We start from the raw sequence: 23,651 nt of genomic DNA, 5'->3' as shown, positions 1-23,651 counted from the left end.
TAATAAATAAATCCTTCCTAATAAATTTATCGATAAGTTCAATTCTTCGTTGGTGCTAATGTTTTTGATTCGATAAAACAAATTAACTTTTTCAAATTTCTTATATAATTTATATTTATAATATACATATAATCTAGAACATCGCAGAATATTTTTAGCGATAAGCACGAGATGATAGAAAGACGATTGCAAAAATAGTTAACAATTAGCGGTAGCATTGATCCATGTTTGTGATTAAAGCATTTAGGTTGATTTTGCACGTTGATGTTACATCGTTATCAATACGTAGAGTAGAACAAATGTCTAACGCGTGAAAGTAAGAGCCGACAGCGTCGGTGTACCGCGGCCTTGATTCGGCTGGGGTTACCGGCCGACATCCAGGACGGCCGAGGTCCGTTTGCGCCATTGCTCAATACCGCGTTGGACATGCCTGACTGTAAAAACGATCACTTCACTTGCGAGACGTCGCGATGAAATTTCGCTCTTGTCTAAGGATGCTCATATTTCGTCGAGCTTGAATTTCAGCGTCTTAATCATTGAAATATCGAGTACAATAAGCAACCGTTAAAATATATTGCTGCATTGCATTCAGCATTGCAAAATTTTTAAATAAATTATAACAAAAAAAAAAGATAAGAATTTGTTAATATATTCACTCGTGATTTTAATCATTGTTATACATATCGTATGATTTTGCTTTTAAAATGATTAGTCGATATTTATAGTATCTAATATCGAATATATATACGAGAGAAATATTAATGTTTTTGTCCAAAGTGAAGATTCAATAATTGTTTCGATTAAGAAAAAAAAAATAAAAATTTTGCTTGACGAAATTTGATTGATTGATGCGTACTTGGTGATTGACTAATCGTTCGCGTTAAGTCAAGAACCATTTAGTTTTACGAGAGACGCGTTTAAGGAGTTCGAGGAATACGTTTATATAAGACGATGGGAAAGGTGTCACACACGCGGATAAACCCTGACATGAGGTACACGAGGCTGTGAGACGTGACGCAACTACGAAGGTGGGTCGATGAAATGACAACAAGTGCGAGAGAATCTTCGAGAGAGCAAGGAGGGAGAGATCGAAAGACGAGAAAGAAGAAATGTCGCCGCGAGCGCGAGGTCAGAGCTGCAGCTTTCTCCAAGTGGCAGAGGTAGCGAACGATCGAGAGTAAAAGCTGTCAAGGGGAGAGAGAAAGAGAAGCGAGCGGGAGGCGAGTCGCACGGCCGAGAAGAGAGACAACGTCAGAGAGAAAGGTGAAAGCACTCTCACCTCGACTCGCGCCGCTCGTAGAGAATCTTTGGATTTTTTTCATCTCTAGGCCACACATACACACACAGACGGTACGAAACGACTACAGTAACTTTTTGTAGGCGATGATACTAGATCAATAAATAAACGTTATATATATATATATATATCTACGTTTATTTATTGATTTAGTATCATCAGAAAGAGTACATCATTATTGACAGCGGACGTAGACCTCGCTCTCAGTCAACATAGCCATAGAACAACGGCCACGAGTTCTCTTTATGAGCAATTGCGAAACCTGCGACTGGTACATTCTCGTTTCTATTATTGCCAGACGGTTTTTTTTCTTCTCGGAGTGCTCAAGGACGTAGTGAGCATAATTTTGCATCGAGATTAGATGTCTGATCTTGCTGAAGAAACACGTGTCGCGAGAGTGAACATTGGTTTGATAAAATGCGATTATTGGCGCAAAACTAATGCTCGTTGACGAATGATTAAGGAATTTCGATACATCCTTGAATTGAGAAAGTCTGATATGTAATAAAAGGAGAGAAGGCAGACTCATTTAGATAACTTGTTATTGTAGGTGGTCTCCTAAACCAAACAAGTTAAACTGATCAGTTATAGAAAAATACTATGGAATTGTCGAAAATACTATTGAAAATTATTACTTTTCTATTAGTTTTCAATAGTATTTTTCTATAGGAGAATCACCTAAGAAACTGTTAAATCATTAGACTTATTTTAATATGATTTATCTTTAAGACCGAATGTCATATAGGGAGACAAACAAGTTACATAGAGTTAAATCTCGGAGTATCAATGATATCAGGAATATCTTTTCTTACACAAGCGTGAAAATAAAAAATATATTTCTACATAAAGAATATAATTTTTTCTTCGCTTTTTCGAATTAAAGATCTTAAGCGATGCAACTGCCATCGCGCGGTACACCGTGCAAGTTAATCGTCAGGTGCACGTAAGGTTCGCGGTCGACAGATGGCAGGCCCGCGTTCGTGCAAGCCCGCGAACAATGTCAATGTCAACGAGCACGTGAGCTCCGTTCGAGGTAAAATCGATACGACTCAGTGTCAAAGCTTTACCCGGAGCAAGTTGCATATTCTAAATGCATCCAAATGCCAATGAAAAGTGGTATAATCCTTCGCTCGAAGAAGTGTATTCATGGGCGTTTCAAGTCAAAGCTAAACTCTATGACGCAATCATAGGAATAGAGACTCAACTCTGCCCTCATACGCCCATGTTGCAATTAACGATAAAGAATTCATTTGATCGACAAATATTTTTCTTTGCAATGATTTTGTATACTACATTTATATATTAAACATCAATGTTAGCCAATATCAATGAAAATATGTTTGACAGCACACAATCAATTATTGCGTAAACGAACAGAGCGATAATTTATAGAGGCTCAAAACAACTTGCGATGTTTCAATGACTTGACTTATCACCGATAAAAATGTACGATTCATGAAAAATGCATGTCGGGAAATATGTATTTTCAATATTACATCATATGGTACACAAGAATCATTAGACTAGTCCAATCCTGCGACCGATCCTGCGCGGAACGGCGATGTTAAGTAACGTCCTTCGAAAGAAATGACCTCGTCGAGACAAGAATTGTTATAATATACGAGTAATAAAATAATTATAATAATAAAAATTTTCTATAATATTGATAAAATAGGAAAGATACGAGATGCCGGCAGGATCGACGAGATGGGACACTATACGTTTCTACTTGCTAAATAAGCAGTTACTTCTTCACGTTTGCTCAAAAAAATTCAGGAAAATGAATGTGATATCGTGCTAGAAGCTGGTACACTTATTGGGTATTGAAACAAATAGAAGACGAACCTTTGACGCGTTGATGACGTCTCTCGGCTTTCTGCGTCTCAGTGATTACAATAGCGGTTGTCTCGCTGATCACGATCGGATTCAGGCTGTTGTATCCGATGATTGGTCCGCGAAAGGACGCGTTCTCGCTCGCGTCATCACGCATCACGATTGTTGACATAGCCGCGATGATGATAACGGTGCTCCGCCGCGATAGAAAGTTAATGCGTACTCGAGGGTTGATATGACCATGAATGATGCGGCAGGGTGAAACGCGGGATGAACGCGGAGCTTTTTGCGCAGGCGTGAGTGTGCCCACACTATTTGGGGGAAGCTAGCCGAACGCGGATGTGTGTGCGTTTAATTCCTTTCGGAAAATTACAGAATTAATGGAAATAAGCGAATTAAGGGCGTGTACATGGTAGTTGAAATAGATCAAAATTAAGTTATTCCTTCGTGAAATAAGATTTTTTATCATGTCACACAAGGATACCTTTAATTAATAGTTCAACGACAATGATATTATGATAATAACATAGATTATCGCGATTCTTTTATCTTTAGCAATCTTTAGATTCCGCAAATTGTCGATGCACATTTATAACATGTTTACGAGCGATATAAACCCTGCGAGAAATAGCAGCGACGGAGGATAAGAATAGGATAGAAGGCTATAAGCGGAAATCATCAATAATTAACAACGGACTGTTAGTATTAAACGCACGAACAATGATACACCCAGTGAAAGGATTAATCAATACGCCCAAGATAGTATCTGCTATACATTAGGTATCAATAAATATTAATGAGAAAGCAGCGTTTCAGAAAAAAGAAAAGTCTATATTATCGAATGTCTAATACTAATTTTATTTTATTAATACATATTAGTCAATTATAGTATTACGATACATAGAGTAGTATCGTGAGTTAATCGTTTGTTAATCGAAATTGACTTGCAAAAAAAAGATAGAAGGTTAACGTTAATATAATTGATACGAATAAAAGCAAATGCAACGAAACCTGTACGCGTTATCGAAAGATATGATCGATTCAAAGACTCTTGTTAAGTTGTGTCGATTTCACGCGCAGGTGATACTTCATATCTCTCACCATTATCACAAACTTGTGTGACCGTATACCGTCGCAAGTGGGACACCCCCACGACACTGATCAACTAAAAATAGATACCATATGCAGAAATGCGTTCATCTATAGGTATTGCGTAAGGGTTTAAGCTTGACGTCAATGTATCGCGCAAGTCAGCGTTCTAATTATTTGCTACATTCACCGACCTTTCGCTACATCTGTCAAGTCACTGCTTTAAATAATTTTTCTCTTTTTTAATTTTGCTTTCTTACTCTTGATACATTGCTGTTGCGTAAGTTAAATTAACCGTCGCACGTTTGGTTGCAATAAAAACTTATACATCAATAGAAGGGTGAAAATTCATGCTCCGAAAAATAGCACCATAAAACGAAACGATTATTCGGTCACGCAGTATTGCAGCTCTACCTAAAATGGTAGCAAGGTCACATTAACACAATGAACAAAAATCTAGTCGTCATAAAAATATTTGGCTCTCTTCTTTTTATACCTTATCTTTTATTTTAGGTAAGGAAGCAACGTTATTTTGACAGGCTGGTCATAAAAATAAAAACGCATGTTCTCGAAAATTAGCCGGGACCGATGAATCCCTTTTGTAAAATGTGGCCCGTAGCATCGTCTTGGCTCCCCTATCGTATCAATACCGACCCGCGAGATGTGAATTCTCTGTCGTACCGACTTTTCCTCGGAGATTCGCGAAAGGCAGTGGCGCCTTCGTACGGATTGCACGCGAACTGTCCCGTGATTATGTGTGTCAGGAGATCCTTTCATGCGTGTGCGTAACAGTTGTATCACACACTTGCGCACTTTTCTACAGGATGACTCAAAATTCTCAACGATATCTTCCCTATCTGCTATTCTCCGTCTTGTCGCCGGATCGTTGTCCGATTAAACACAAAGTTACATTTTTCCATCGGAGTCTTATAATTTATTATCCGCGCTCAGTGTGCACTACTGGAACAAAATCCAGAAAACCTAGTTCATTCAGTAGCAATTTCCCGTTAGTCCTTTGAAAGAAGTAACTCGGTATTAGGAACAGACTTTTTTATAATCCTTGGGTGTCACACGACACGATGTGCTACCAGCATTATTTTCGAATACCTAATTTTAAAGATTTACGATTATATACTGCAGTTAATTTATTGGTGATGCTGTATTTCTGTAACTTTTCTTTGTTAGTAGACTTTTACGACCGATTCATCTCGATTTAATGTCTCCCAGTAAACCTATTCTGTAATTCTAACCAACAATTCGGTATCGTTACAGCATCGTTACGCAGACATTATATATGATAAAAAAGCTACGCAACTATATATATATCATAAAGAGTTACAGAATAGGCCTTCTGGAATCATCTGGTACAATAGATGGCTCTTGCACATTTAGCAAGAATATGCAACAGATACATTACGTAAAAAGCGTACATAACGAAAGCGTTACATAAACAGAATTGTTCCGAAAGAATATGCAACTTTCGGGATTGCAACATTGGAAATTAATAATTTCAAAAAATCTCAGTGCAATCCTCGTCAAGTTAAATTACATTCATAAAAACGGCGCATAAAAGATTTCTTTCATTTCTACCTGAGCTTAGACGATAAACATTCGCGTGATTGCGCGGAATCGCATGGGTTTATAGTTTCGAGGAGAAAATTTCGCTGCGCTGACGTGTATCCTTTTTTGAAACACTCTGTAGTAAGAACGGATAGAATCGCGAGCGGGCGCGCGCGCGCGAACGCGTGCGAATGTGGTATACCACCTTGGAGCACCTACTACACCTACCTACGAGGTCGTTGACCGTTGCGCGAAGGAAAGTGGGACGATGCGAACGCTACCGAACGGCTAATGTGTGAAGGCCTTGAGAGATCACTGACGCATACAGACAAATGCGCGCAACATACGCGTCCTCTCTCTTTCTCACTTTATTCATCGGTTTATCTATCTTTCTTCGTTTATAAAACAGCTTTTCGCTGACGAAATTCACCCGACTGTCTTTAAAGATGGCAGGAAAGTGAGATTAATTTTATATCCAGCACAAATATCTTTGCATGATGAAAATTCTACTGTTACTCGATACCGTTTACATTTGTTATAAATACATTCAATTTCCCGTAGTTATTGTTCTTTATTCTTTACGGTCAGACGATCAAGTTATATTTTTCTAATTAATGTCGATAAAATTAATTAGAATTAAGAATTTATGGAATATGTGAATCACGGAAATCGAGGAATTTATGAAAGTGCTTGAAAGCATTGATAAGGATATCAATCGGCTACTTCTAGAAAGTGAAAGCAAGCGGCCGTCGTATTATGGATTAGATGACTCTTGTAGCCACATTATGATAGAATTGAAATTCCTGCGCTTTGTTAGTTAATGTTCATGATAGCTTGTGCTCTTTAAGTGCCTACACTCGTGACTGAAAGACAAATTACATAAACAATGCTTTCACACGAAAGCGATCTCAGCGTTGGCGGATGAAAGAAGCAGAATTGTTTTCTTCGCACACATTGAACATAATCCTTTGCCTTTCTATCTTCGTTATAAGAAATTGTAGAAAGTACCATCACTGATAAATACAGGCTACGTAAGAAGAATTCATGCAAAACGTTTATTTTAGACGATTCATTCGCAGCGACATTATAATAAGAGTGAAATGTGCAAAATTTGCTGTTACGTTCGAGATATCAGTCCTCGTTGCCCGTTTCCGGCCTCCCGTTCTCTCGCGGAAATACCACCACGAATCCCGGGGGTTGGTGGTATCGGGTCGTTGGGGCAACGATCTCGCCACGATTCCTAACCCGGTCAACCGCGACATGGATTCGACGCACCAACCTCCACCTACCCCCGATTATGTATTGCCGTAACATCGATTGCTCGCAGAATACTCGGAACTGTCCTATGATCACACGAATTATGTAAATTACGACACTAAATCGAGCGACTGCGTTTTTTCGTAAAATAAATTTTTTTTACAACGAACGATAAGTATTCTATTTACGAATTTATACGATTATCTCAGTTTACATAGAACTGTATAAACAAATGTAACGTATCTCTTTCTTGCATTGCGTAAGCTTGCGCACACGCTTAGATAATTAAAATAATTAAAAAATTTCTAGAAACTGAAAAGAAGTATGACAGTTCTGGAGCAACCTGCATATTATCCGCGCGCCCAGCTTTTATATCGATCGTATCGCTTTATCGGCAGGCGGCGATATTATGCAACGGTATTATTATCATATTTATAACTTGCCCAATAGTTGTAATTTGTGCGATTAGCGCCGCGTACGAGACAAACGAGTATGCAAATTGGTATGCCGATGTAGCGGCTGATTTGTACGTGAAGTTCGTTGCGGATCGGCGATCTTGTGTCCTTCGGAGCCGGAATCCGCGTCAAGTGGTTCATCGACATCGAACGAGGATAATCGCTCTGTATGCGCACCTTCGACGTTCACGCCGCCTCTCGATCGTGATTCAATATTTTTCCCCTTCTAAGCTGAATGCGCTCTCGGCGGATACTCGGCGGAGTGATTAAGTGTTTACACGTCACGGTTAACCGTCGTGCAATGCATTTTATTAGTCACAGATATGATAATCACTTACAATGCGGAGAAACGTACATGTTAAAGAGCACAGAAGCACCAGGTACGACGCGATAAATGCGATTAGTATTATTAGACGAAGAGCAAACGCAATTTAGTGAAAGTCGAAATCGAAATCGAATCTTGAGATTTGTAACTTTCTCTCTGAGAAACGCACGTTGATTTACTGACAACTTAATGTAGTTTATACATTTCGAATAATTAATAATAATAGTGTACGAAACCCGGAGATGCTTGATTTATTTTTCCATTCTGATGCATTGTGATTCACTGATTCCGATACTGTTATCAATCAAATCAATGCGGGTTGTTGAACGTGTTGCGTGATATCTTCAGATAACTAAAAAGAATATCTAGTAAAAATCTAGATGTCAAAAACAGACCGTCCGTTCTAGGAAAAATTTGGAGAAGGTCTGGTAGGAAAAAAACTGGAATGAATATATGTCGTGGATATCTTTATGAATTACGGCACATAAAAGTGAAAGGCATAAGATTATTTTATACTTTTTTTGTGAAAATTCTTAGAAAAATCTACGACGATACAATTTTTGCTCCAATTCTTTCCTTTGGTAATAGTAAAAAATTCTTTGAATAACCTTATTTATACCTTAGAAAAATATCACAGGCAGAATGTGCGATATGTGTGGTCTAAACCTTTAAAAAAAGGATTGGAAATGCTTAGAAAAGTCTGAATTGCTTAACGGGACTATCTGACTGGTAGTCATTTTAGTTTTTACCTAATTTAACCTTTCTCCCGATTGCTGACCCATTGTAAATGTGCGAGAATTTATTGGATTATAAAAAGCTTTTGACAAAATTTTTGGACGTTCCGTCACGTTTAGTTACAAAATATTTTTATTTTCGTTTTATGACAAAAAAGTGAGCATTTATTTGGAATTGACTTCAAAACTTTTTCCTATCTTTTTAAATTCGTTTCTTTTCTTCTTTTTCTATTGATACTGCAAAACACTATTCCCGAAAAAAATTATTTCTGTATCAAAACTATGTTTTTTACTCAACAGAAAGGAAAAGAAAAATATATGTTAGTGATATAAAACATTGCTAGACAATGTCATTTCAGCAAAAAATATATAATTATTCCGTTTCATTGTAATTTTTTACAATTAATTAGAAGTTAAGAGAAATTAAAATTGGATGATAAAAAAGTAATTACATTATTTTACTTTAAAGAGGATCCACTTAAATGGATTTTTAAAAATATGTTTAAGATTAATAATAACTTCGATATACAATTGTGCGTTATTAGACATTCATATATTTATGACAAAAAAGTGAGCAATTATATATAGGCTAGATATAACCGTGGACTATTGTTGTTTCGCGCGTACTCAGCCAAGATTGATTGACGTAAGTGGCAGGTGAATAGAAGCGGATCTCAAATATCATCATTGTCGTCATAGTAACATGAGATATTTTCGCTTTCAGCAGAAGGAAAAGGATTAAGTCTCGAGATGTAAGTGATACAGCGGGACGAAGTGGTAGCTTCGTCCCCGCCAAACAGGGTGGAATGACCTCGATAGCGCAAATTATCCCGCCAAACGTAGGTGGCCCGTGTATATCCGTGTCGAGTGGCCCCGCGAAAATAGCAGAACCATGGAACCGTCTCCGAGAGGTTGCGTGTCCTGGTGGGGGGATATGATTATATCGGGTGGGAGAAAATCGAGGGAAGGGCGTATGGAGAGAAAGGGGGATGGGAGAAGGAGAGAAAGAGAAAGACAGATCTGCTGGCCTAGTTAGGGTGAGTGCCACCCTCGGCGGTCGACGACCTCGCGACCTCGACGCTCGCGAATCTCCCTCTTGCCTTTCGAGATACATGTGGTAGTTCGCTAAGTGTACGTTACTTGAGTGAGTATTTATCTGCGAAGGAATTGTATGGAATTTACTCGTTAACATGATGTCCTTCGCTCGATTAAATATTTGTACTTAAATATAGATAACTGTTTATTATATGTGTTATTTCTCACTTCTCAAGTAAAGTTAATATAATCTCTTTTTAATATCCCTGTTTTATATTTTTAGAAAAGTCTCGTGTGAGATCAAATTGCATAGCGCAACCGTTTAAAACGGACGTTTTGTAACGGACAGGAGTGCTTTGCATTAAGCTCGTAGCAAGAGTGGAATTAGCGAGTTTTCGAAGGGATGGGCGAGCTGTAGCACGGGGAAGAGGGATGCATAAGTTGGGGTGGATATAATATCTGTAGCATAGGACGACAGGTTGGTAGAAATGCTATACTTAGCATCGAAGGGAGGGATGAACGATACCGGGACTGGTTGGTGGGTCAGAGTTCATTGGCCTCGAGGTTACCGGCCCTCCCTTCACCCCCACGACCTTTTCCCCACACCACCTAAGCTCCGAGGGTTGGGACGCGTGAGTAATCGCTCAGTTTGAATTTCCGTGAAATACTTTAGATCATAAATGATTATTCGTTTCACTTCTCGCTGATCTAATCGAACGAAACAAATGAAGCGTATAGCTACGTTGAAAATGAAATGGTAGAAGATAGCGACAACGATACGCAACTTGTGCTCAATCGTGACAAAATTTGGACGAAATAATTCGGCGCAACATAATAGAAGACATAATACATTAGAAATTTACTCGTTTTTTTTTTCTACCGCGAACCGAACGAGACATGGCTCACCAGAAAGAAAGTAAGAGTGGTCTGGCTAGGAAGTTAAGGCAGCGGCGAAGGTGGCTCGTCCGGATGCCAATGAAAGGGAAATACGCGTACGAGAAATAAGATGACTGCCTTTCTCTTTCCTTCCGTTTTATTTTTTATCATGCATTTTTCTCTCACTTTTCCTTTACTCGTGTTAACGATATATAAAAAACGATATATAAAAAATACAAGTAAAATAAAAGTCAAGAGAAACGCAATTATCTTTAATTGATCAACTGTTAGAAATATTGTCTGCGATTTCTCTTATTGAAAGAGAAACCTATCTCGGTTTTAAAACAGTCACTTTGTTTGCTTTACTTATTGTTAGCTTTCGAGATCTATGAGACTACTACAACGCAAGTTTTCTGTTCTAATAGGCTGATGTTATCTGCATCGAGCCTCTTGACAAAAGCGTTGATATTTACTGCGACTAGTCAAACTGGGTCGTCGGTTCCTCAAAGTATCACGATGTTCCCACTCCATGCGCTAATGCAGGACGAGCGCGCCTTATGTGCACTTGCATTACGCGGGGTGACCAAGAAAAATTGTCATTTTTGCCAGCGGTTCGGCGAACTCGAGCGAACGTGCGCTTACTCGATAAGGGTTCCGAGCTTCGCGGGCGATAAGAGTGTCGACATGATTCGAGGTTGTTCACCTCGGCGGCAGAAGGGAGCGAGAGAAAGGCAAAATGGAGAAGGGAGCGAGAGGAGAGAGTGAGAGGAAGGTAGAGAGAAGGGGAGAGGGCAGAGAAAGAGAGAGAGAGAGAGAAGGAAAGAAAAAGATGCGTGTGCACGTATGTGAAAAGAGGATGAGGGAGATCGTACTCTTATCGGGCTTCTCGTCAGTTTGGCATAGGGACGTTGCGAGATTAGAACGACCCCGAGAGAGCAGCCCGGAGAGTCGACGAACCGGCCTCTGATTGGGCGATGTCGAGTCAACGCTCCGCTTAGAGGGTGTAGGGTGGGAGAAGAGAGGAGGGAGAAGGTGGACTGGGAGAGGACACCGCGCATCAATCGAGGTCACTAGGGACCGGGAGGAGGCCAGGCCATTGCCCGCGCGTCTTGCTTTTGAGGTTAGCCAACAGTCGGCATAAGCGCAATTAGAAAATATCCAGTCAATGATATATGATTTTATTATGACATAGACTTTCTTTCGTCAAATTTACATGTCGTTTTCTCCTTTTTTTTCTAGAATTTGCGCAGTGACACAACACTTTAGTTTGTAAAATAGCTATTTTTGGCAGAGGCTTTTGCTTCAACATTTTCAATAAAGTCAATTCTGGATGAATGTTGAATAATGTTGATTTAGGGAAACGAAGTTTGAAATACTTTCATCGAAAAGCATTAAAATTCGATAAAAAAAATTCAAAACTAAGCTATACATGTGTTAAATGACGGAAAACATGGAATAAAAAATATATGCTTTATATGGGAAATGGAAAGAATTTTGTATAAAGTAATAATTTCGGTCGTAAGCTGTTTTGCGTTTTAAATACAACGTACGTAGCACGTGCATCTAGCAGTTATCATGATCAACGATCCGCCCCGTATACGCGCCACATGCGGTAGGTCAGTGCTCCGGAGATGATAATAATGATGCATCGAGCGGCGAGGGATGACCACTCGCGATGTGCAAAGAAACGGTGAAAGCATTCTAGCAGCGAGAGTGATCACGGTCCAGCGGTGCAGCTAGCTGGTACTTTCTCCATGTATAGTGAAGACAGTCGGGCCGAGGAGCGAGGATGAGAAAGGAGGGACGGAGAGAGAGAGAGAGAGAGAGAGAGAGAGAGAGAGAAAGGGATAGAAAGAGAGGGGAGAGGGAGAAAAGAGAGATTGCGGCGAGAGGGACTCGTGAGTAGGTAGTTTCCCGCCGTAATTCACTATCGTGTACGGTTACGTAACGAAGCCCACGCCGACGAGAATTCTCAACCGATGATAGGCCAATGGTAGCGCGTACGTTCGTACGTCACCAAAGTACCACCGCCGCCGCCACCGCCGTCGTCGTCGTCGTCGTTGCCTACCTCCGTGCACTCGCTCTCTCGCGGAGTCACGCGTCACGCATGTCTATATATATATATATACATATATATATATATATGTATGTATGCGTATGTGCGAGCGGTTCGGCCAATCTTGGACGCGCTGACGAGACGTCGTCGGCTGTGTTGGTGACCTTCGCTAGTGGATGTAGGTGGGGAGGCTTAGTTCGAATAGCTAAACTGGGGTGGGAGAGCTACCGGGTAGTGGGGCAGATGGGGAGACCCAGTTGGAGTTCGTTGAACCGGCCCGACGGCGATTGGCCACACGACTCGCGGAGTTCACCACGGCTCTACTTGGCGAACGGTGGGACAGGGAGAGGGACGGAGGGTCGGGACTGCTCGGTTAATTTCATCTTGCCCCAGTTACGGGGCAGGCAGGGTGAACGAACTAGCCTCGCGCCAAGGCCCCGTCGACCCACTTTCCTGTCGATGTCGGGAGAGAACGAGACGGCAGATCGCGAGCGCGCGATTTGCTAAGAGGAGGAGAAGCGAGACAGAATGAGAGAAATAAATGGAAGGGGAATCGCGGAGAGAGAAAGAGAGAATAGCGAGAGGAGGAAACGCCCGCGCGTGTGTATGCGTGACAGAGAGAGAGTGGGAGACTGTAGAGAGCTTCTCGCACTATCTAGGCTAGTGCTGACACACCGCGAACAAGAGGCGCTACGTATGTGTGTGTGTATGTGTATGTACGAGAGGGGGAAAACGCGAGGGTAGAGGGAGATAGAAAGAGACGGAGAAAAATTGCCGGAGCGCCGAGTGGAAGGCCGCCGACCGAGGGCAACGAACTCGGCCTCGTCCCGGGCCCCGCGACCTACATTCCTGCCCGCGCTGGAAAGTGAAAACGCCTCTTTCTCCATTCCTTCCTATATGAATAGCGATTCGTGTGTTACGTTAGGAATGTTTCCGCGAGTCCGTTAGGTGCACAGCGGTTAAGGCCTGCGGACGAGGCGCGTAATGTAGCCTGTTGGAACATCGCCCGAGGGCGAACTCTCCCTTTCGTTGGGTCTTTCACTCACCGGCCAAGACGCATCCCAGGAGATTCTCGCTGTCCTGCGGACCGGTCCCTCGATAACAATTTCGCGCCGCTTGTTGTTCCTTGTCATTCTCGTGGGGCTCCCCCGACGGTGACAGAATGTCCGACGCCGAGGGTTGTTGCTCCTCCGCCGCGGTGCCGCGTGGTTTGACCTTCTGCACAGTCATCGCCCAGCACCGAAAAAAAGTTGCCAGTTGCACCCTTGATAGTCGCGCTATATCTCTTCGACGCGCGTTTCCCTTTGACGCATCCACTCGAACGTAAACAACCAACAGTTGAAGAACATGCCACGCCGCGGGAACATGCGAGCAACGCGAGACTGTCCTCACTGACTGCAACCGTGACAAGTCAAAAATCTCACTTAACGAACCAGTAACGGTGTAGCCACGCACTTGTCAGATCTTCCACGATCACCGCCTGTTCGGCGATTGTTGATTCAGAAGTCGGAAGTTCGATCACTGTCCCTTTTCCCTCGATACACCGTTTTGTTTTTTTTCCTTTTCTTTTTTCTTTTACCGGACCCGATACACCGGCCCGTTATGTTGTCGCTGTCGCACCGTAGCTGTCGGCGCGACCGCGTGGCTGTAAATCGGGCGCTGATCCGCGCTCGTGGTTCGTTGATTAGTTGGTGTGCTGTGTGTGCCGTGCGATGCAGTGCGCGAGTGAGTTCCTCGCAGCGTGGTGTACCGCCGCACCGTGGCGCCTGCGCGCCGAGCCGCCGGGGATCACACCGAAGTGCCACCGCCGCGCGTCCACCCTGCGCGCTCGATCACCCGCTCTCAAGAATTAGCTTTAGCTTCTGGAGATCCGAATTCCGATAAAAGAGACCGTCGAATTTGATGAATTCATCCTTAGGCCGGATGAGCCATTTCTCTTCCTTATCGTACAAGATTATTTTTTAGTTTTTACATCGAAAGACACTAAACGTTAACTGTTAAAAATACTATGAAATTCAATGTATTTTTAAATTACACAAGTATTATACATTACATTTAATATTTCTTACTGAAGATACGTGTATTTTATATATATTACTGCAAAAAAGTGCGTGCATGAAATTTCGTGCACTTTTGACAGCATTCAATTTTTTTTAATATACATGCTTGAAATATTTTTCCGTTACATTACATGAAATTTTGCTACGTACTTATTTTTAACAGTGTATTTTTATACGTTTCTCTCATGTAATAATACTATAAATCTGTGGATATATATTTTCAGATCATATTTCTAGTAGATTCACGCGATATTAATCATTAATTCAACTTTTTATATAAATGTCATTTCTGCGTTTATTTATATTCATAATGTGCGTAAATTTAGAATAACAGATCTATACTTTTAAAAATTAAAGGATTTTAATATGGTTCGTAATTTTCAATTAATCTTGATAATCATTTGGAGAAATATTCTCTATTTTTAATAAATGTACAGATATCGATGTGTATTATGTTCAAGAGGGCAACAGGACGTAGTCAGAGTCGATCTTATCAAATCGAGATTGAACCACGATCGTATCCTCGAGACAGAATCGCTTTATTCGTACGGCCAATTGGCACGGTTGACCCGTCATTAGGATCAAGGATCTCAGCCAGCAAACACTCGACCTAGGTTTTATTGTGATTTGACCAAATTACATTGTCCATTCAACGATATAACGAAAATTTGTTTTTAACTCCATTAACAAGATCAAAACGATTGAATTCTTCAATCAGTCAGTTTATCATACACGACTCTTCGGGATTCATAAGGATTAGGTTGCAGAACATTACATTTGTATGTGTCTACGTGTTCAATTATCCTTTTAATTGACATTAATTCAAGAGTTAACACACTGTAATCGGTTATGTTTCTTTAAATATAAGCAACCATGTGGATTATTATTTCATCATAAAAAAGTATCTATTTTTCTCCTTAAAAATAAAAATCTCCGATTTAAATTTCGAATTTAAAAATGCGTGAAAGGGTATTGTTACGGCCCTGATGGATGTGGTATACAATCGAGGAATATAGTGTGTTCCCCTGCCAAGTTGTCGTTGACTCACCAACACTCAGAGAGTGAAAGCCGTTTAAAGCCTTACACTAGCGTATACGCGTGTGTGCGCGCACCGTGAACACGTGGGTTACATCTACGGAAAATATAAGTTGGATCACAGGTGAGTGGTGGGACTGAAGCGAACAACGGTGCACGGATGCCAGCGTAATCTAAGCGCAATCGAAGCCTAACCTACCCCAATTATGACCTGTAAATATAATTACGTGTTCTGGAATATGTAATAGGAAGACCTCCGTTACATTAAAAGGATTCGCCCTTCTAAAATAAATCATGTGTGTGTGTATATATATATATATATATATAAATATATATATATATTTTTTTTTTGTTAGTCGATTTCGTATATCGATTCGTATGTTGCTATCAAGATTCGATTCGATTTCACAAATGCTTGAATGCACACTTCTTATATGTATATTTCATTGTATATATTATATTTTGGCAATACATTGAAAAGTAAAATACTTTATATTTAGATCAAAGTTAAAAAATTCTTTTCCAAGTTATTCGAATAATTGTGTATTTAATTAGATATTAATTTACTATAAAATGGTACTGTACACAATGGTATTGTCCAAATTGCTAAACATTAATAACATGAATTAAATATATTTATATTATGTGTGTGCGTAAGGTGTTCGTAAAGTTTCTTAAATAAATTAAAGCATTCGAGAATAAATTACAAAATATGTTGCATTGTCATAGCTGAGTTTTTTACCGAGCAGGATCTGCAGCTCTCCATCGTCAGTTTCCTTGGGGTGATCTGACCTCGGTCGATCGTTAAAATCGAAATCACGCTCCAGAAGCGCTTATATTACTTTTCATATATGCTTACTGACATAACTCCCCTCACCGTATGTGTCATACAAAATTCTTTTCACTCCCGTTCTTTTTGAGTTAAGAAAAAAAAGAAACATACAGTGGTGAAAGTGAAATTTGTTAGGGTTCATTTAAAAAATAACGACTAAACGAACAAAACTCGTAAAATTTTTCTGCGCGCGTTAAGCAAATAGTTAATGAGTTACACACATCGCGAAAGGAAGAGCGCATATGTAATACTCCAAGTTGTGCAAACTTGATCGTACGAACTTATGCACGCACCTAATAAATTTTTACTGTGTACAATTATTAAAGCAGCATGGTTAGAATTAACAAATATGTTTAATTCATAAAAGATGTTAATTGACGTTGAATTATAAAATTCAATATCTTGATGTGATCTATGCAATTAACTACTCAAAAATTATTACAAAAAATTATTTTGATTATATTACCTATCAAACATCATACAAGTATCATTATAATTTCCAAAAAAAAAATTAAGCTCTATGAATATAAAACTTCGAGCTACAAATATGTAGCAAATATGCATAATAAAGTAGAAAAAGAAGTCTATTTTAAAACTGCTGTTTATTTAGGTGAAATGAATGAATTCATCTTATGAGCGTGGTCCGCGTATCGGTGGCAAGAGACGATTTTATTGCATTCTCGTGCAAGCCTACTTGCATGCAGACAATGGACAGGCTAAGATATGTAGCCGGTCAGAATAGATGTCTATGCAATGTCAGCTGCCTGGCGGAGTTCGCGTGGGACACTTTCCGCGTTGCAATAGCTGCCCACCGTCCGCAAGAAATTTTTCAGGTGCAGTCTGCACCGTTTGATTCGCGCGCGAGATAATGTCCTAGAAGTAAACCTGTAATTACGAAACTCGCAGTCCACTCCCACGTGCGATGCTTATTGAGAAAGTGCATAGATGTTTGAATATCTCGCGCCGATTACTGATTTGAAACTAACTTCCTTTCTATTCGTTTTACGAAGCCCCCGACAGGCAAACCGGACTATCATGGCGGACACTTTTATCACCTCTATCACCCACAATTTGTCCCATGCCATGCATTTGCAATTGTACTGCAGACACGTATATACTGCGAGCACGGCTTGTACTGTCCTCAACAAAGAAGGAGAAATAAAGAAACACATAAAATTTGTAAATTTAGGCGAACATTTGTATCTTTAAATGAGCACATCGAAATATAATACGTTTTTTTAATTCATTGATTGATCAATTGCATTATTCGCAAATGCAACTTTGCTCTGTAATGTGATTAATTAATCGATGAATTAAAGAATAAATATCAATAAACGTATAAATGCACTAAAATATTTTTTCACGCGAAAAATGTGGAAAGTGATAAAACTACTTTAATGGAACTCACTATTTTTGGCACTATCAAAATTGAAATTTTTTCGATTGAGATCTTTTCTATTCTGCCATTCGCGCTGTAAGTTCTCGAAAATCTCGAAATAGAAACGCTGTATTGTCGATTGTTTAATTAGTAGCCAATATCTGGCACAGAATGTGGGTAACTAGGACTCGTACTTCTTTCGCAACGTAACTATAAGAGTGTAGGCTACTGAGGTAGGTTGACTGGAACGATTAGGTCGGGAAAGTCTATCCTACATCCAAACTTGGAAATGAGGCGAGATACGCACGACGAGCAATTTTGCATGAATTTCGTGCGATAAATGAATGATCTTTGGGTGATAATAATGAGGGAAGCTTCAATCGCACTCAATATAATTCACCCGATTCAAAAACTACTTCTTATCAATGAATGCACTTTTTCTCTATCAAGAGACACATTTACTATCTAGAAAAAATATGTTATATATCTATAGATTATCTCATAATTCTCATGTTTCTCAGAGATTATTTCTATCACTTTTCCCCCTCCTCGCGTTCTTCGCGACCAACATTGTTCGGCCTACAATTTTCCATTGCACAATCAGCCATTCTCAATCAACAATGCGACATATACAAACGAGCACACGCAAACGCATAGTTGCTCGAATGCCGTAGCACAAACAACAGTTTGACCAAGTAAGCGAAGCTCTTAGCGCAAATCTGCAGACATTGGGAAGAGCTGACCAATGCACATTCCACCACTGGTTAGTTAGTCTATTACATCTGCAGTGTTAAACAACGCAGCATTCTCGAAACTGTGGGTTCACAAGTTGAATCTATTTCCTACGCGCGATGTACTCTTGAGCTGTTCCATTTAATTAACAGAAGAACATTTTCAGCGATAAAATGTTCGTCAAAACGTACAAAACCAACTTTGCGTTATAAAGAAAATGTCAATATACAATAAATATTTTATAGCAACTAAATAATAAAAATAATCGATTTTGCGAGAGAAATAATGTTTTAACAATTTACAAAAAAAATAAATAAATACGTAATACATTAAACAATATTGCGTTTACTTCTACATTGGAGTTCCATTGAATTCCTTTCGCCTTTAAGTGGCGCGCGTTCCTGAGCTTCAAATAGATCGAGCGTGGCATAAGCTTGTTGCATGGTCAAACGACTCTTGTTGCCGGACGCGAGAAGGCAACGATAGAATTCAGAGAACCAGCCCTGCCGAACGTTGCCAGGAGAAAACAGAAGAGGCAAAGAAATTCTCAGAGAGATAGATAGATAGGATACGTCTCGCCTAAACTAGGCCGAAAGTGCAGAAAGCCAGACGTCGTAACTTCTCTACGTAATGCGTTAGCAGGCGTTACGTTATACCAGACGTTACGCTAGTAACGGATAGTCGCCAGTCAGATAAAGTTCCTTCACCCTGGCTGTCAACGGCGCGCGCTGCCGCGCTGTCGTAAGTGCGTTTTCACCGCCTTGCAACGATCCGACCGTGCCGCACTGTTTATCGATCGATCGAACTACGGATTTATGCGACTGTCGAAACGCTGTACCAGCCAGTTCGGTTTCGGTTGCACGACGGTAGTAGCACTATCATTACGCCTGCCAATCTGTTCCGCTGATAAAAAGCGGCTGCCTTAGGTGGCCCGGATGATGTAGTAATGCTTTTAATTGTGATGCAGACGAAGATAAGATACATTTTGCGAAAGTCCGATCAAACTGTTCGACTGTGAACTTATACAATAAAGTAAACAGAATAAAAGTTCAACGTTTCTTTAAGAATAGTATTTATGAGATTGCCACTACGAAAGTACTATTACGAGAACAAATCCTCGCCATGGAAACTGCTGTAATCCTTCTTAGTCTCTAATAAAATTTTCACCTAGCAATTTTGTTTGATACGCGTTATTGTTATTTTCTGTTGCGCATGAAAATAAAATTTGTTTTCCTTTTTTAATTGCACTTCGTTATTTTATTCTTATAAATTCGTTATTCCGTTTTATCTTTGCGTCTGCCTCGGTCATTTAATCCAGGTTATTAATATCAGAGCGCAGTATTATCATTAAGAAACGAATAGGAGTACGACATTATTACCTCGTAATACTTATAACGTTATACTTAATTTCAAACGCATGAAGTCCTTTCACTGCGCACATAACGGTCTTCGCGCGTTGCAATCGTCACGCGCACGCCTGCGCAACAATAATAGCTGTTTAAACCTATCCTAGAATTATTCATGCAAAAAAATACGCGATGTAAATTTTTTGAAAATGTTAAATTCTTTTAAAAAGATAGCAAAGTATATGTATAGCGTTTCTGAAAAGCTCACGGATTTATTTATAGTTTATTTAAAACTATCGAATAAACGACAAAAAAGTAAAATCTAATTCTGAATCATTATAATGATTAAAATATTAATAGAAAAGGTAAAAAATATTCGTTTAAAATGTTAAATCCAGCTGCTATAGCTACTTGAATCTATAAGGATCTTTTTTGGATAAGTATGAGAGCATCGACGAAAATGTAGCGATACGCTAATGATTTCGTCAGCCCTATTAGTCGTCGTATTTATACTCGCGTGCAGTGTCTTATATTAGATACGGTCAAAGTGCAACGTCCTCCGTTCTCCGTCGTCGAGGTCGATCGCGCCAGCCGAGAGCGCAGCGTTGGAATATTCAGAGGCGGGTCACAGCATATCTTTGTTCAGTGCGAAATATAATAAAATTTAAGAGAGACGTAAGGATTGTACATTATCACGACAAAATATTTGTAATAAATTTAAATATAATTGTGCGAAGGCCTCGAGAGACCGAGAAGTAAGTCAAGTGCACTTTTTTGCTGTAACAGCCTATCGATCGGTACAAGAAGTCTTAGAAGAAGTAACGTTTAATGCGGGGGGAAAGGCAACGTTGATTCGTCAGACGTGTTTGATTCTTGCGACAATCAAGACCGTGGCAATCATATATCGTGGAGCACGTTAATTTCCACGCCGCGCCGTGTCGTGATGAGCGTGCATGAAAAAAAAACTCTAAATCTAGATAAAAACATTTCGCAATACGACCAAGTATCCGGCCAATCCTCAGAAGTCTCGCGAGGCCTCGCCTCTGATCGGCGATCTTCGACTCGTGGGGGTGAATGTCCGCCCACTAGGACAAGCTGCATCGAAATTGCATACGCGGTTCATTCGTCACGGAACGCAGCCGTGCGCAGGTAAACACCCGATCTGCCCGAGCAATTGATCGTCCACCTCCTCTCGGCGAGATTCACACGTTGGGCCGGTGACCCTTTGCTATTTTTGCGCGCGCAGACTTCGCTAATATGGTACCGCTTGATTCCGTTAATACCCCGCTGCTTTCTATGCAGGGTATTAATGGAATCATGATGATTGAATGTAATGAATCCGCGACATATTGACCAGCTCATTGATAGTTAACGATATTTGCAACGGTACTTGCTGAAATGGATGACAAACATAGTTTTTGTGAGGAAAATATAATATTTATCTTTTTTTTTTTCCCCCCTTCAATTAGAGATAACGCTGTTCGATGGTTTTTAAATTCACCACTGGAAGCGACAGAAAACAGATTTTAAACAGCGTACGGAAAAAAAGCTCGTTCTGATAATACATTAGTGATTGCGACACGTCATGACAGCCTGCCAGGGATTGTTGGAGCGGATTAAGGTATGCCGAGGACCAACATGAGCGTAACCCATTCGCTCGTCGACGATATGGCGCGCAAGCCGCCGCCTAACTCATCGATTTCACCATAGGCAATATTTCTCCATAGATCATACACTAGATTGTAGTTAGTAATATTTTACCATCAAGATATCGGCAGATTTATGACAGTTCATTCATTAATTTAAATTGTTACGTGGCTTTTATTTAGGTCTATATATTCGGTTTTGTAGTAAACAAATATATTTTTCATTTATACAACTGTAAATATTTTTAATACTTTTTTTTAACTCGGTGCACAACGATACATAGAGAAATTAAATGTTTCATGACGCTACAGCTGGGAAATAAAAATACCTTGCACTCCGAACAAATGCATTTGACGAGAATGAATATTTGAAAGAAAAAATGAGATTAAGCAAGACGGGTTTCGCTTGGTCGAAGGAGTTAATCCGCCCGTTTATCCGTATGGCGTATGTAGAGCATAGGAAAAAGGAACGGCTGGTTTCTATATTGAAAATTGCTAAATCGTTCATAAATCAAAGGCTACATGCGAGGATTGCGATTGCCAATCAGAAGAATTTAGTTTGCAAAAATAGCGTTTTTCTTATTCGCTAATTTTTGCGCGCGTTTAAAATAATAACTTTTAAGAGCATTGTATTCTCAATGAAATGCAATTCGTTTATGCGTTCAAGATAGATCTATCATTGAAATTTTAATCGAGTTTACAAGAATAGAGGGAACTGTGTGTGTTGAACTCTCAGACTCGAAAGCGAAGTCGGAGAAAGGATACGATCGCTTGCAACAATTGCCTCGTGATTCTAAGAGTTCCCAAATGACAAATGGTTGCGCTTTGTACACCGCCACACCCGCTCAAGGGATTAAATTGACGCTAATGCGACCGTACGTATGTATAGTTTGAGACGCGCGCGCGGAGATACACAGGCAAATACTCGATGGCGCCCGCTCTCCGGGAAAATTATACGTCAAGCATAAGTGACGCGTAAATTCTAGTGTAACCTCAGTGGAAAAAAAAAGATAGCTCAATTACGTTTCGTCACAATCTCTCCTTCTTCTCCCGCGCGTTGCACGTTTCAATAATTACACACGCTAAACTAGATAAGTGGAGTTCTATCATCGCCTGTGTGTACCCATTATGAAGATAAAGCCGAATTTCAATTTACAGCATTACACGATAGCAAATTGTGCTCTGATATTAATGAACTTGCAGCTATCACAACAAAAGGTATAATTTATTCGTTCTATTTTTGCACCAAACATAATTTATAAATAAAGTGCAAGGGCATGTATTGATTCACGAATCACTTTACTTAATCGACAAACATATTCTCCTATCTATTTCTCCCATCTTAAATACGCGAACAAGCGCAACGATTGTTCGCCAATACGTAAATGCAAACGCGGGCAGATCGCAGCAGATCTATGTTAAAGATTCTCTCGGGACGAGCATGCCCGCGCGCGAGCATCTGCAGTAAATGCATCTTTGCACTTGACGTACATGACACGCGATTCCGCGGTGGCACAGAGACGTCGAGAGTTCACGGCGGTACATTGTTCCACTGGCAGAAGGTTCTCTTCACCCTTCACCGTAGTTCCACGATCGTGCACGACGATCGTCTCCGCGAGGGCAGGGCGATTCCTTTTATTAAATACGGACGTGTACATACGCAACCTACGACAAAGGATTGCTCGACCGCGATAAATGATGATCGAGTTTAAATAGAGAAATTAGACGGATTAATCTTTCGAGAAAATATTTTCTACGAATCTTCGACTGAAAACATTTCCTCGCTCTACTCGAATTCCTAAGTTTCCTAATACATAAATCGTAGAATATTTCAGAGGCTCGTTTTTCATGTTAAATAGAATCTTAAAGATTCAGAAAATTTCAAATCCAGTATGACTTATTATTATGGGAAAAGGGAGAGCAGAATGCTCCAGAATCGTTTCTTAGTCTCTTTGTGATCAAGACGGTCACCTCTCAAAGTACCTGGATGACCTAGAGCATTATACATTAGATGATATATCGGATTTCCGAGGTTGCACTCGGCGGCCTCCCACGTTCTGGAGACGTAACCCAACCTAGCCTAGAAACGGCTAGACGAAAAGCGT

At 40.1% G+C, this 23,651-nt stretch overlaps 1 protein-coding gene across 3 annotated transcripts in view; it reads right to left on the bottom strand.

Annotated features, from left to right (window-relative positions):
• LOC105195857 (nuclear hormone receptor E75) overlaps positions 1–23,651 on the bottom strand; it is a 92,996-nt gene that overhangs the window by 38,936 nt on the left and 30,409 nt on the right. Inside the window, exon 1 of one of the 3 annotated variants that reach the window (XM_026130432.2) lies at positions 13,564–14,239. The exons of 1 other annotated variant lie outside the window; for it this stretch is intronic. In XM_026130432.2, coding sequence (XP_025986217.1) covers positions 13,564–13,747 — 184 coding nt within the window. In that variant the 5' untranslated portion in view covers positions 13,748–14,239. Of the gene's footprint in view, positions 1–3,142; positions 3,381–13,563; positions 14,240–23,651 lie in introns of those variants that run through there. One more of the 3 variants, XM_011161475.3, reaches the window with a different exon arrangement.

Source organism: Solenopsis invicta, chromosome 7, assembly GCF_016802725.1.
Source record: "Solenopsis invicta isolate M01_SB chromosome 7, UNIL_Sinv_3.0, whole genome shotgun sequence".
Lineage (NCBI taxonomy): Eukaryota > Metazoa > Arthropoda > Insecta > Hymenoptera > Formicidae > Solenopsis > Solenopsis invicta.
Note: the sequence above shows the minus strand (reverse complement) of the source record. Positions and strands in the feature narration are given on the sequence as shown.